Genomic DNA, 12887 nt, shown 5'->3' with positions numbered 1-12887 from the left:
ATTTTATGTTCAAAATAATGTTGTTAATATTAATAAAAAATATTTCGCAATCGTATTTTCACGTTTTAGCACTATGTCTAAGCTGACAATGTGTTTCTTTCAAACTCACTTTTCGCTTCATTTGGCCAAGGCTTGCCAAACGTCAGCTCTTTAGGAAAGATAAACATCAAAACACCGAGTACGCGCAAGTCTTGTTTTCGCTGTTTCACCAAATAATCGAACGACGGCCGGAAATTCAATTAATAATTCCTTATCGTGACTCTCCCTTTCTGGCCAGACAGTCCAACACCCCGTCGAAGAGGAGATTGTGAAAGCGCTCCCGGCAGCGCCACCAGCAATGGTCCACAAGTGAAGCAAAGCGACGCAAACCTTCCGTTGGTGTTGGGTGTGCTGAACACGATGAACACCCTGCGGGAATGGTCCCCGCTGGTGGACCTGGTCAACAGGATCCCGTCTTCCGTCCAGCGCGGTCTGCTCTTTCACGACGTGTCCATCACGTGCGTCGACCTGGTGGAGGAGTTCATCGCCCTCGGCACGAACGTGGGGCTGGTGTTCTGGTACGACCGGAAGAGCGGTGCGATCGAGCGGCTAGCAACGGACAGCGGCTCGCAGGAGCTCACCTGCGTGCGGATCGCCTCGACCGTCGAGTTCATGGTGGCGGCCGGTTGCCGTGCCGGGCAGGTGAACATATTCCAGATCCCGAAAACGCCACCGCCCGACGTCTGTGCCGAGCTGCTGCTGAAGGCGAAACCGATCGAGCGGTACACGGTGCGGGGGCTGCATCGGGCCGCCGTCTGTGAGCTGGTGTGGTCTAAGAACGGGATGCGCCTGTTCTCCGGCGATGCGGGCGGTGCCGTCGTGCTGACGGAGATCGGGTACGCCACCAAGACGTGCCAGTCGCGCGAAATCATCAACGAGCGGTACGAAATCGTGCAGATGGATCTGCACCGCGGCAAGCTGCTCGTGTCGAGCTCGTTCCGCACGGTCATCTGCAGCCCGGAGGAGGAGCAGGACGAGGATGGGCACGGTGGCCAGCGGTGGCGGGTGGCCCAGGTCGGCAAGAAGGATCGGAAGATGCTGGCCCCGTTCGGGGCGGTGTTTGCCACGGTGCACGGCCGGCAGCAGATCGTGTCGACGCGGTCCGGCTTTCGGCTGTGGCTGGCGGACGACGGGGGCAACGTGGCGCAGACGCTCATCTTCAAGGAGCTGATGCGGGCGCCGTGCGCCGAGATCGGGCTGCTGAATCCGAGCCGCAACCCGATCCGCATACCGACCACCTTCGGCAAGCTGTACCCGTTCGAGGGCAAGCGGATGGTGTCGGTCGCGAATGGGGCGCTGTTTGTGCTCGATCTCGAACGGATGGCGGTGGTCGGATCGCTGACCCGGCTCCGCCACATCCTGGACGTGGCGGTCGATCGGAACGAAATACTCATACTGGAGAGTGCCCGGTCGGTGGTGCGGATCGGCACCCTGCCGGACAGCAGCCAGTCGACGATTGTGCTGAAGAACCTGGAGCTGTTCGTTAGCGCGGAGTCGCAGATCGTGCAGGCGGACGAGTGCTGCGAGGAGGAGACGCCGGCCGAGATGGTTGTGCGGAACGGTGAGTCACCCGGCAGCTCGCTGCCCGGTGACGAGCGGGTCGAGCTGGACGGCGGTGGGACCGGCGGTGACGATGCGCGACTCATCGAGGGACACATGCGGAAGCTGGAGCTGTTCGACACGCTGAACGAGCTGAAGTACGACGAGTCGATACTGTTCAAGAGTGGGCGCACTCGGCGCCGGCACCGCTCGAAGGTGAACCCGATCGTGGAGATTGGCCAGATCCCGAAGGAGATCGAACCGGACGGTGGGGAACCATCGTCCGGCAGCTAAGGGCAGAAGCGCTTGGAGGGAGAACGTTTTGTGTTTTGGAAATTACGCTTATCTGAAGCTAAATGAAGCGCATCGGTGCTTTTAGTGGGGAGTTTGCATAGTTGGCTCTCTCTTTAGTTTCGGCGCCTCATCATGACACATGAAAGGATACTAGGAAAAAGGCTTATTAGAAAGCTAGAGCGGATGGAAACGTTTAAAGTCACATTCCTCTTGACCAAGGGCCTTTTAGCTGTTGTTTATTTTTAATTTTAACGAATAGAATTAGGTGCACACAACGTCACATTGCAAGCTCTTAATAACGCGCACGCGATCACCTCGGCTACCACCGGCACGGCATTTTGTGATTGTTGCTCGCTTTTTTTTAAATCGTAATTTCGCGTTTGTTGTTTTTTATTTCCCTACCCGGTCGACTGTGCTGAAACAGAACAGATTGCTACTTGTGATTGTATATTCCAACGAAAGGAAGAATAAAATATTTTTGTTATGCTGTGTTGTAAGCCAGTTTCGTGTTGTTTCCCATACTCGTTTGATTACCGACACATTGAGAAACAATTAATAAATCGTGAAAAGGATTGAGAAGTGTTTGCAAAATAATAAAAAAAATCCTGTGATATGATAAATCATAAAAAGAAATTAAATAAAATAAAAAAAATGATACAAAATTTAAAACACAATAATACGATCAAGTTAATACACAAAACCACACAAAACACATGTAATCACAAAGTTCGATTTTTTGTTTCAATTTTTATTTCAATTACCTCCAACGAAGGAGGAGGACATACACACACACACGCACACGACGCCGCTACCCTCTGCACACCCATGCGGCCCGTGGTGTGCTGCCGCCACGTGGTTCTCTTTTAAATTTGCATTTCTTCGCTTCCGTGCTGCTGCTGCTGCTGCTTGTGTAAGTGTTCGCTACTACTTTCATTCTCTTTCCAATTAATTCTTACTACTCGCCCCCATTCACATTCCACTGCTGCTGCTGCTATGTTATTTTCGCCCCTTTTTGTTCTTGTGTTCGATCGATCTGTTAATTAATAATTATTATTAATCAATAGATTCGTCTACATGTATTTTTATATATATAATAATTTTTATATATATTCCGTTTATCAGATTGTGTGTGTGTGTGTGTGTGTTGTATGCATTGGTTTTCTTTTTCTTTTCTTCTTGTTTCATGCAGCGGCACTCTGCTTCCCGACGGCAAAACTGTTCACAATCGATCGCCAGCCATCGCGCCATGGCGACCGGAGTTTAAAACGTGTATTGCGCGACGGACGCCACGTGGTCATCTCAGTAGGCTGTTGTTGTGTTTATAGTAGTGCTCGCTATTATTGAATGTTTTCTCATTTTTAGCTGTTTGCTGTTTGTTTGTTTTTTACTGTGAGAAAGAAATTTTGGAGGTTTTACTTGTTGCGCTGCTCTGTCTGTTGCCTGTTTCTTCTTGGTTGTTTGTGTATGAATTGTTTGTTTTTTTTTTTTCTGTTTCTCTTTGTATTTTGTTTACCCACTCCTTGTTGTTACTCTTTCTCTTTCTTCCGTTGTTTTTTTATTGTTGCTGCTTTAGTTTGTTCGCTAATAATGCAGTTGCTTTAAATTTTTGTTTTGTTTTGTTGTTTCTTTATTATTATAATAATGATTTCCCTCCCTTGCCAAGAGGGGGGAGCGCGGGCGAACCAAATAGTGTCTTCGCGCACATTCCCTCTCTCGCGTGTTCCGCCGTTGCTCTTCCTGCTCAATTACACTGCCTGCTCCTTCCTTCCTCTGCCTTCCATTTGCTGCTGCTCTCACACAAAATTGCAAATGCCATTTGTTTGTTTTTCTTCTCCTAGTTATTGGACATTCGTGTCAGTGGGGGAGGTGTAAATGAAGGAACCAAAATGACAGAAAAACGGAAATTGATATTTCCTTTCCAATATTTGTTTAAAAAAATGCCCTAAGTTAGATGTTGTATTAGTAATAGAAAAAGTAGAGGATGCGGCCAACCCTTCCACTCGTGCCTCGGAAAGGTTGCAAATCAGTGTTTGAAACACACAGCTGTGCCTGCGCTGGAGATGGATTATGAGGCATTGAAACTGGTGGAAGAGGAGGGAGGGGTCTTTTCTTTTAAATGGAACTAATTTTAACACCCCTGACCCTCCATACGCGCGCGAGCAAAAATGAATAACAAAAACAGATAAATATTTATCGTGAAAAAGATGCGGTTTTTCAGTATCTTTTTTCTTCCCCTCGTTTTCTTCTTCTCCCCTGTATTTTCCTTCTATAGTTTTCCCCCTTGCTGTTTTGCGTGTTGTGGCGCGCGCTGCTCGCGCTCATCAAGGATAAACTAAAATGGATTAAAAATATTATTACCTAACCCTACACAGAGACACACACACACACACACAGTTGCAGGGATCCGTGGCGGCTTATTAGCGCCGCCGCTGCCAGACAAGCCGTTTTCATCCCCCGAAACACACAAGTGTTGATACGATGATAGAAGATGGAGGAGAGGGTGGGTGGTGGTCTTAATATGGTTGTTTAATGAAGTTTTTTTCTTCTTCTTTTCTTGTGTTGCACAATCCGCTTAAATATTGGAGATTTGTGTGTGATTCTTGAGGACCGTTGCTCCAATTTCTTCTCAAACGTGCTACCATTTGCCTCTTCTTTGTGTGTGTGTGTGTATTTTCGCCTTATTCTTTCTCTTTTCCCGGTTTTCTTATGAGTGGGTGTGTGTGTGTGTGTGTGGTTATTGTTCTTTTGCTTTATTCATTGCGGTACTATCTTCTTCCACCTTGCTTGCTTGTTCCTCTTACATCTTAGCTGAACCCTTTCCTTTCCTTCCGCTTCGACTGGCCCGATGGACAGTTCTTTTATGTGTATCCTTATAATCCACAATCTAGCCCCCCCCCCCCCACCACCCTCTGCATCTAGGAGATTTCAAGCGTTTCCTTTGCACAATTATTTCCTTTCCACAAAACACTACACAATGACAATAGAGAAAAACTGCACAAACGAACACGATAGACGCACCGTGCCACGAGAATCGCCATTGTGATCATCTGCAAACGGGACATTGTAACAGAGTGGTCAAATGTATGTTAAAGGGGAAGAACATTCCGGCGAAAGGTGCAAATAAAGAAAATATGAAAACAAGAAGAAAAAAATTGAAAACCCCGGAAAATCTAACACGATTGTGACCGAAAACTTCCAACTGTAAGAAGGACAATACGATTCGCTTACTAAACACAGCTTCATTGCTCTGTACAATTGGAATACAATCACCATGCTATAATTCTTACAAGAATTTGCGCAATCAATTCAATTCAATCCATTCTCGGGTTTCCCCTGGCGCACCATTTTCTATTGAAAAACGCAGCGTTTTTTTAAAGCAAATCCTCGACCAATATAATTATAACAGGATATTCATCATCCGGCTCTACGTTTTGTTTAAAATTTTCCTATTTTTACCCATAAATTAGTTTTGAAGATGGAGCTTGCTTAACGCTTTCAATGCAAGTATTGATGTTTAGACACAAAATGGGGCAAGAAATGCGGGTTTGTTTTGTTCCTTCTGCCCGCGATCATGAACAAACGCATGGGGGGTCAGCAAATTAGAAAATGGGTGGAGCGGAAAGAGTGAGAGAGAGAGAGAGAGAGTTGAGAGATGATTCCAAGACAGCTTGTTTTACATTAACGTACCTCGCGTGTATGTGTGTGTGTGTGTGTGTGTATTAATTACTTTCATCATCTTCCATATCCATAGATCCTCCGGCCCGCCGTCCGTCTCGGCGTCTTCGTTCTATTTTTCTACGTGGATTATTTTATTTTTGTTGTTTCCGTTCTTTTCTTTTCTTTTTCTTTTGCGCTCTCCCTACGTGTTTCTATCTGCTACTACTTTTGCTTCTGCTGCTGCTGTTACTCGATTTTCCGCTCTATGTCTGTGTATGTGTGAGTGGTGTGCATGCGTATAACACGTGTTCGCCGCCTGCTATGTATCGTGAATGTTCCCAGCGCAACGCGCACAAGATGCCTAGAACACACTTTTCACTATCGATCGCGCCGAGATATCGTGTGGAAAAAGCGAGAAGGAGAGGGGATGGGGATGCACTGCGTCTAGTGGATCCGTTTGTTTTCATATTTGTTTCTAAAGCACGTGTGATGATTTCATGACACGCCTTTCAAAAACACTTTCTTCTCACACGGCAGGGAAAAAAACATTATTCAACACACACACAGCTACATTCCATCCATGTGGATGCGCGAATAAATCAATGTGTGATTTTATAAAAAGAAAAAAAAAACTATTAACAAAACTCTACCGAACGACGCATACAGCATCCTAAATATGATGCGTGTTCTGCTAGGACATTTCACGAAACACTTTTCCGCGATTGTATCTTCCCCCCTGGGGGATCTGGCTTCCGCTTTTGCATCTCTAACACTCGCACGCACGCACGCACACACACACACACGAACACGCTTTCCGCTTGATGTAAGAGGGGGAGGGGATGGATGATGATGGTGGTATTAGTAGCAAGGGGATGGTTGCTTAGTTGCTTGGTTGATCCTATATCGAGAGGGTGGCGGCTGGCTCAAACTATCTTTTCGATATAGTCTCGGCGGCTTGCGGTTCAGTTGTCGATGCCCTTCGCCGAGCTCTTCACTGTGGGGTATCAAAAAAAAAAAAAAAGAACAAAAAAACGACGCCAACAAATACAGGTGTGGTTAGTAATTGTGCTGAGAATAGTGATGCGTTTTAGTGTCTCGTTTGGCAGCAGATACATTACGTTTTTGGAACGATGAAGATGACGTCGGTATTGTTTTTGGAGCGTGTTTGGAGGATGATTCGTGGGATGTTGTGACGGGACAATTATTCACATACGTCATGCGGCATCACACGCACACAAAACACGGAGTTGTTTTTAGATACCACAAAACACATAGGGAAGAGAAGAGAAATTTCGTTTAGCACAGTAAACAAAAACAATCGGCTGGCGGAGCGGCCATGCCATTCAAGTAACCAATTTTGCACACAAATTCTCACACAAAGCTGTATCTTCGATCAGTGATAGACGAATTATCTAGAAAAATACGGTAATCGGTTGGGACGGAAAACGTCTGTACACGCACTATTGTATGGACATGGATACGTAAATATTTAATTGAAGGAAAGCATGAGGAAACAAAATTATAAGAAACTAAATACTAGGTGAATATTTCAGTGCTTGCAGTTTATTGAACATTTTGGTTTCAATCAACAAAGACAAGCAACGCGGATACGATAATGTATAAAAGGAAGAAAATATAATTAATAGAACAAATCGCAAGTAATAATGAAAAAGATTGCAACAATTAAAAATTGCAATTGATGTATAATCATCAAGCATGTATCTTGATTGTTTTCAGATAAACAAGACATCCGAGTAAACGTGATTGTCTCCAAAATGTATGCCGAAATGATTCATTTTCAATGAAATTACTAGAAGTAGAATGCTCTTATAGGATCGTCTTAATAATCTGTGTTAGCAAACTTGCAATCGGAATTCCAGTAGGACTTTTTGGTTGGAGAAAAATTGTGCAATGGTATGGAAAAAAAACGACTCGACAAAAGAAAAACTGATGCCATTGCACTCAGAGGAGGAGCACGATACACGAATGCGGAGAGAGAGAGAGAACAGTTTTGCATTAAAAATTGGTTATTAGTTTAACTTTGGATTTGTGTAAGTCACCACGGTGCCATTTACCCCTCGAAGCGGTGCCTTAAAGTTCGCTGCCGCCTGCAGTTGGATTTGATACGCTAAGGAGTGAATCTTAAAACCGTAGAGACTGTGGGCGAAAGGGAAAAAGCGATCGGAGCGATCGAAGCACGGGATTAGTAAAACGGGCGACACAGTAATATGGAGCGCAAGTACGCAGTGCACCCCACCCCGACAGGCACACGTACCGTGGTATGAATTGATTTGCGGGACGCTTAGGACGGTACTCTGGGTGTACCATGAACAGCATGTGCGGGAATCCAGTTCCGAAGTATGCGCCATCGGTATGATGATGTCTAGAGGACTTTGGTGTGTAAACGTCGATGCATTTGGGACAGTAGGACTTTACCATCGCCTCACCGGGCACATCCGACAGACCTGTGTAGTATGGAAGTGAGGGTTTTTGTTTTGTAATTGTTATTTCTCTGCTCCGTTAATTGCGGAGAGACGGCACTACACACACACACACACACATACCTAGCGGAAGCATTGGTTGACTTTCACAGTAAACGCGTGGGCAGTGCCCAAAGTCTCCACTTTGATATTTTTCTATCATTTGAGCTATGCCACGGTTGGTGAGAATGTATCTAGCGTGTATCAAACCGTACAGCATCTCCGCCGCCTGCTCGATCAGATCCGACTGGTTGGGATTATCGTCAATTTCATCCTCTGCGGAAAAGAACGGGGGAAAAGGAAAGTAAACAGACGGAGTGTTAGAATTGTGCTCAAGAAAAAATAATAATTAAATTCTCCACCGTGTTCTGGAGGTATCAACACGGATTAGTCGGTTTGAATTGATTTTAAATTGTCATTTGATTGAGTACTCTATCAGCGACAACCGAGAGATGAGAGAGAGAGAGATAATAAAGAACGATTTACATTTTTCCTTATACTTTTAACATTTACCCAATATATTTAATGTTGAAAAAAGACACAACAATCATCTAGTAATAACTTATGTTTATAATTAGGAAGCTTATACCCATCGCTTCAAAGAAATTAAAATAAATATGTAGACACAATGGCATCAATAAGATCAGCTATTGCCTTTGGAATTCAAAATAAACAAATTACTTCAGCAATTGGCAGGGAAGGAAGTATGAAATGTTCTATGCCACTATGACGACTAACTAACCATGCCGTTTCGTTGAGGAGAAAATGCAATAAATGTCTTACAATACAACAATGTTTCAACAGGTAAAGTTTGAGTTTACTTCGAATATATGAAGGCACATCTAATCTTATTCGAAGGCACATATCTTCGAATCTTATTCGAAGGCACATATTCGTAAAGTCATTCGAACAAGATTGCAAAGTTCAAACATTTTTGATTTAAAATTTGATTTCCCATTAGAACGATTCGCATTATTCTAAAGCCTTCAACGTCAAGAAAAGCCTTAACAACAAACATGAATTTCATAACATCATCCCCTTAGACACGAAAAGAACGAAGACGCACTTCTATTGGCCACGAACATATCAACCAAACTGGACGAAATGCATCTGGCCTTTGTGTCCACTCCACGATCGTACCCCCCCCCCCCCCCCCGCCCTCTCTGCCAGAGTTGAAGTTTCACAAACTGCTGGACGATAATGAACTTGTGCATCAATTGCTTTAATTAGATTAGAAATTTGCGCCCCACCGTGCAAGCGGGCGCGCTGTGACAGAGCGTGTGCTTTTGTGCATCGATCGCGCTCGGTGGTCTTGCATAATCCACCCCCCCCCCCCCCCCACATTGCAAATATAGACTCATCGATGAAAACATCGTCGTCACGGAGAAGAAATGTGACAAGAAAGTCAACAGTCTCGACCGGGAAAAGCCAATTCCAAAACAAAAACACAAATGGCAGATGGTGTGTGGTGCAGTGGCCGTTTGCATTCACGTCTCCATCACACACAGTGATGAGAGCAAAACCGGCGCTCGCTCTGTATGTGTGCGTGATCGTGCCGCGATAGACATGGCAGGACCATCATCATCATGACTCATCGCTAACTCGCTTGCGCTTGATCGTAGCGGTTACACTTAATGGCGCGTTCTAATCATTCGCCCGTATCGGGAATGAATGATCATTGATAGGGATCGTGGGGTGGTCCCCCCAACTCTCCCATTCCATGGGCAAATGAAACTGGCCCCTATCTGTCCCTCTTATCCTCTCTCCCTCTCTCTCTCTCTCTACATCAAACGATTCTTCCTAAAAGCAAACAACACATTAAAGGCAACAGGGTGGCTTGACCATGCTCTATACTTACCGGGCTCGAGGTCCAGAATCATGTCCAGCGCATGACGGTAGTTCGGTACCTGTTCGTTGAGTCCGGTCAGGTTAAATTTGTCCTGTATGTAATCCTCGTCCACCTAAAAACCCGAGATCAAGTGAGAAAGAAAGAAAAAGTGAGAGAAAGCGAAAGATTGAGTTAGATGGAATGTGCCAAGAACGAAAGTGGCCTTCTGTAAACCAGCAGAATGGCAGGGCAGTGAGGCCAAAGGTGCCTGCTTCGTCCGCCCACCGCTAAAAGGGGTTGGGACGGTGTGTTATATTTACCTCACAGAAGAATTCATTACCGCGCAGTCCGCAAAACCAAGAAATCCATGATACCTCCTCAGAGCTACTCATTTTCCTGAAATGAAGCAAACGGATGGGGTGAAAACGTTGAAGGTGAAAATGAAACTAAGACAGCGCAAAAGTCCTCTCCAAATCGGCGCCGGGTCGCTGTGGTGGTGCTGTTAGTTTTCGGTTCGTGATTGATTATTAAATTGTGCGGCGAGACCTCGACGAAACGAAGTGAAGCATCTACTCCCGTTGATCGCTCGCGAAAGAAGAAATCGCCATTTGCGTAGGGTCCTCTTTCTTTTCGCTCTTGCAACACCTTCTTCGACCAGCGAAAGGAAAGGAGAAAAAAGGCCCCCATTTCCTTCGCCCACCTCCCCGAGAAGGCTAGGAGTAGTAGGCATGGCAGGCATCGGAATGTTGCTAGGGTAAGCAACAAAAATGATGAAAAAAAAAAAAACACACACACCGAGCTAAAATCCATACCGTACCCCCGCGCTTTCCCCTGTGCCAAGAGAACACAACCCTTTCCTGCCCTACGTCCCCACGGGGGGGGTGCTGCTGCGCCCTTGTGTTTCCAGACTTGCAGAACTCCCGCACACACATTCACGCACAATTCCACACACACACACACGCATACAATCAAACTTACACGGCACCCTGTTTCCAATTCCTCACAACTGTGCGATTTCACCGACTTCCGGGTGTTGCGGGAGCGAGGGATGGGAGGGGGTGGGTGCGAGGCGACCGGATCGTACACGTTCGTGTTTCGCGCTGTGTCCTTCCGCTTTTCCGCACCGAAAGTTCGATTCGATACCCAATTTGCTGCGGCACAGCGAAAACGCGTGCAGCTCTGACTTTAACACACTCGCACACACACTCGCTCATACACACACGCATACACCGCACACACCGTACGTACACACACACACGCACACGGTACAAGGAGAGCAGCAGCAGACGAGCGAAAAAATGACGGTGACACGATGACGGAGGAAAGCCGCTCGTACTGCACTGCACACACTTGTGACCGGTTTTTCCGACCCCGGGCGCAATCTTTCACGCCCAAATCGTACACGGGCGGGCGGGGCACGGTACGGGCAACAAACGGGGCGGCCAGTTGCACCGTTTCGGGGTGAAAATCGGCACGAAAATTTACCTTTTAATCCCTTGGCAAGCCACGCTTAATTTTTTCAGCCACTGTGGTTACAGCTGTCGGGTCATGCGGTTTGACGCGTGCGGTGCGCTTTTGGCATATGATTTCACGGCACGGGTTCACTGTGCGCGAGTTGAAGGGGTGGCGTTTAGCAGCACTGCGGTCCACACACCGGCACAAGTTGAACGGCAAGTTGAACGGTGGGTTTGGGTTTTTTACGCGAACGTAATGTTTTCGTGCTGTATCCACGAGGTGTTTCATTGAATAAATTCAAACTTATTCCAAAATTAATGCTACAATAGATGCAATAAGAAATAATCAGATTTTTTTAACACAATTGTTTCCCAACAATCTTGGGAAAAACAAAAACCCAAGCAACAAAATCAACTTGCATATTCGTACAGTCTTTCCCAGAGTACAGGCCGAGGGACATTGTCCGTACTCGCTAGTGTAATTTTTGTAAAGGCCAGGCTACAATGATCGTACTCGCTGGTGTAATTTCGATTTTCACTAGCGTACCTAGCGGCGGTTGGTGGAAGCATTTTGCCTAACCGCAGGACTCCACACAGCATCCCAAGTGCCAAAAATCCACTAAACGACCACTAAACGGCTTCTAAACGACTCAAGCACTTTTTGTAACTCAAGCAACAAACAACTGACAGCTGTCAAACGCTTCAGAAAACGCTTCGTTGCTGGTAACATGTTTTGAACATCCTTAGTAGGCCGCTCATTGCTGGTAGAAAAGCTACCAACTTACTGCGATGACCGACAGATAACGAAACACTTCACCTCCTTCCGCAAGCGTTTTGTGAAGCGTTTGGAAGCTGTCAGTTGTTATGTTGCGCTCCGTGTTATGCTGTGTTGAGTCCTGCGGTAACAATTTGTAGCCGCTTTAGAAAATTTGTTATTTTTCCATGTTTTTTACTTAATTCGGACAAGAAATGTTTTGTAAAAGGTAGATACACATGTCCTGCACGCATTGCATCCATTTTCATGACAAAAAAAACGATGGAAAAACTACTTAATTTTGAGATCCGGCACGACCATTCCCTCGATGACAAAAAAAAAAGCTTCCACCAGCCGCCGCCAGATGCGCTAGTGAAAATCAAAATTACACTAGCGAGTGCGGACAGTTTCCCCCGCACTTGAAAATAGCAAAAAGCTTGTGGCGCCATCTGTTGATGGGATACCCAACCAGTGGAGCTTCTTCGCTTGGAGGAGAGCTTTTTTATTTTCCTCTGTACTGCTGTATGGTTTCGCATTGTAGATATGCATGGCTAGAACTAGAACAGCGATACGGTTCTTTAAATACTAAACTCAAATGCTAACCACCAGCACTGTAGCAAGTACTACTTCTACTTACTTATCCGGCGCTACAACCGCTTTGCGGTCTTGGCCTGCCTCAGGAGTGTCCGAAACCGCTCAGGGTCTCGCGCCTTCGTCTGCCAGTCCGTTATCCCGGCCTTAATGGCGGACGCCTCCACGCCATCTTGCCACCTCAATTTGGGCCTACCACGCCACCTCTGTCCTTGTGGACGGCCTAAAAAGACTTTACGGGCTGGGTCGTC

The 12887-nt window shown here is 46.1% G+C and overlaps 2 protein-coding genes across 5 annotated transcripts; one reads left to right on the top strand and one right to left on the bottom strand.

The window, feature by feature from the left end:
* The first annotated feature begins 149 nt into the window (after nt 1-149).
* Nucleotides 150-2369, top strand: LOC120957866 (WD repeat-containing protein CG11141). Its single transcript, XM_040380283.2, has one exon. It carries the CDS (start codon nt 400-402, stop codon nt 1870-1872), a length of 1473 nt encoding a protein of 490 aa, XP_040236217.2. The 5' UTR covers nt 150-399; the 3' UTR covers nt 1873-2369.
* Nucleotides 2370-2599: 230 nt separating this feature from the next.
* On the bottom strand, nt 2600-11454 carry LOC120957870 (casein kinase II subunit beta). Of its 4 annotated transcripts, none has more exons than XM_040380289.2 (7): nt 11323-11454; nt 10158-10233; nt 9868-9970; nt 8094-8285; nt 7805-7994; nt 7590-7686; nt 2600-6518 (listed from the first exon to the last, which is right to left on the bottom strand). In XM_040380289.2, exons 2-7 carry the CDS (start codon nt 10227-10229, stop codon nt 6492-6494), a joined length of 681 nt encoding a protein of 226 aa, XP_040236223.1. In that variant the 5' UTR covers nt 10230-10233; nt 11323-11454; the 3' UTR covers nt 2600-6491. The 4 variants fall into 4 exon arrangements, with proteins under 4 accessions (XP_040236223.1, XP_049464442.1, XP_040236225.1 ...); XM_049608485.1 differs by having other exon boundaries at nt 2600-6523; nt 7605-7686; XM_040380291.2 differs by having other exon boundaries at nt 7605-7686; nt 11323-11453.
* Between the last annotated feature and the right edge of the window lie 1433 nt (nt 11455-12887).

The sequence above is a fragment of the Anopheles coluzzii genome, chromosome 3, assembly GCF_943734685.1.
Source record: "Anopheles coluzzii chromosome 3, AcolN3, whole genome shotgun sequence".
Taxonomy (NCBI): domain Eukaryota; kingdom Metazoa; phylum Arthropoda; class Insecta; order Diptera; family Culicidae; genus Anopheles; species Anopheles coluzzii.
This window is presented reverse-complemented; position numbering and strand designations above follow the sequence as displayed.

Excerpts from the sequence above, each read along its gene's own strand:
- LOC120957870 (XM_040380289.2), bottom strand. The coding sequence starts at position 10,229 with ATGAGTAGCTCTGAGGAGGTATCATGGATTTCTTGGTTTTGCGGACTG. Across the intron at positions 9,971-10,157 it reads GTAATGAATTCTTCTGTGAG|GTGGACGAGGATTACATACA; the intron begins GTAAATATAACA and ends TCGGGTTTTTAG. Across the intron at positions 7,687-7,804 it reads GCAAATCAATTCATACCACG|TCTCTACGGTTTTAAGATTC; the intron begins GTACGTGTGCCT and ends TTTCGCCCACAG.
- LOC120957866 (XM_040380283.2), top strand. The coding sequence starts at position 400 with ATGAACACCCTGCGGGAATGGTCCCCGCTGGTGGACCTGGTCAACAGG.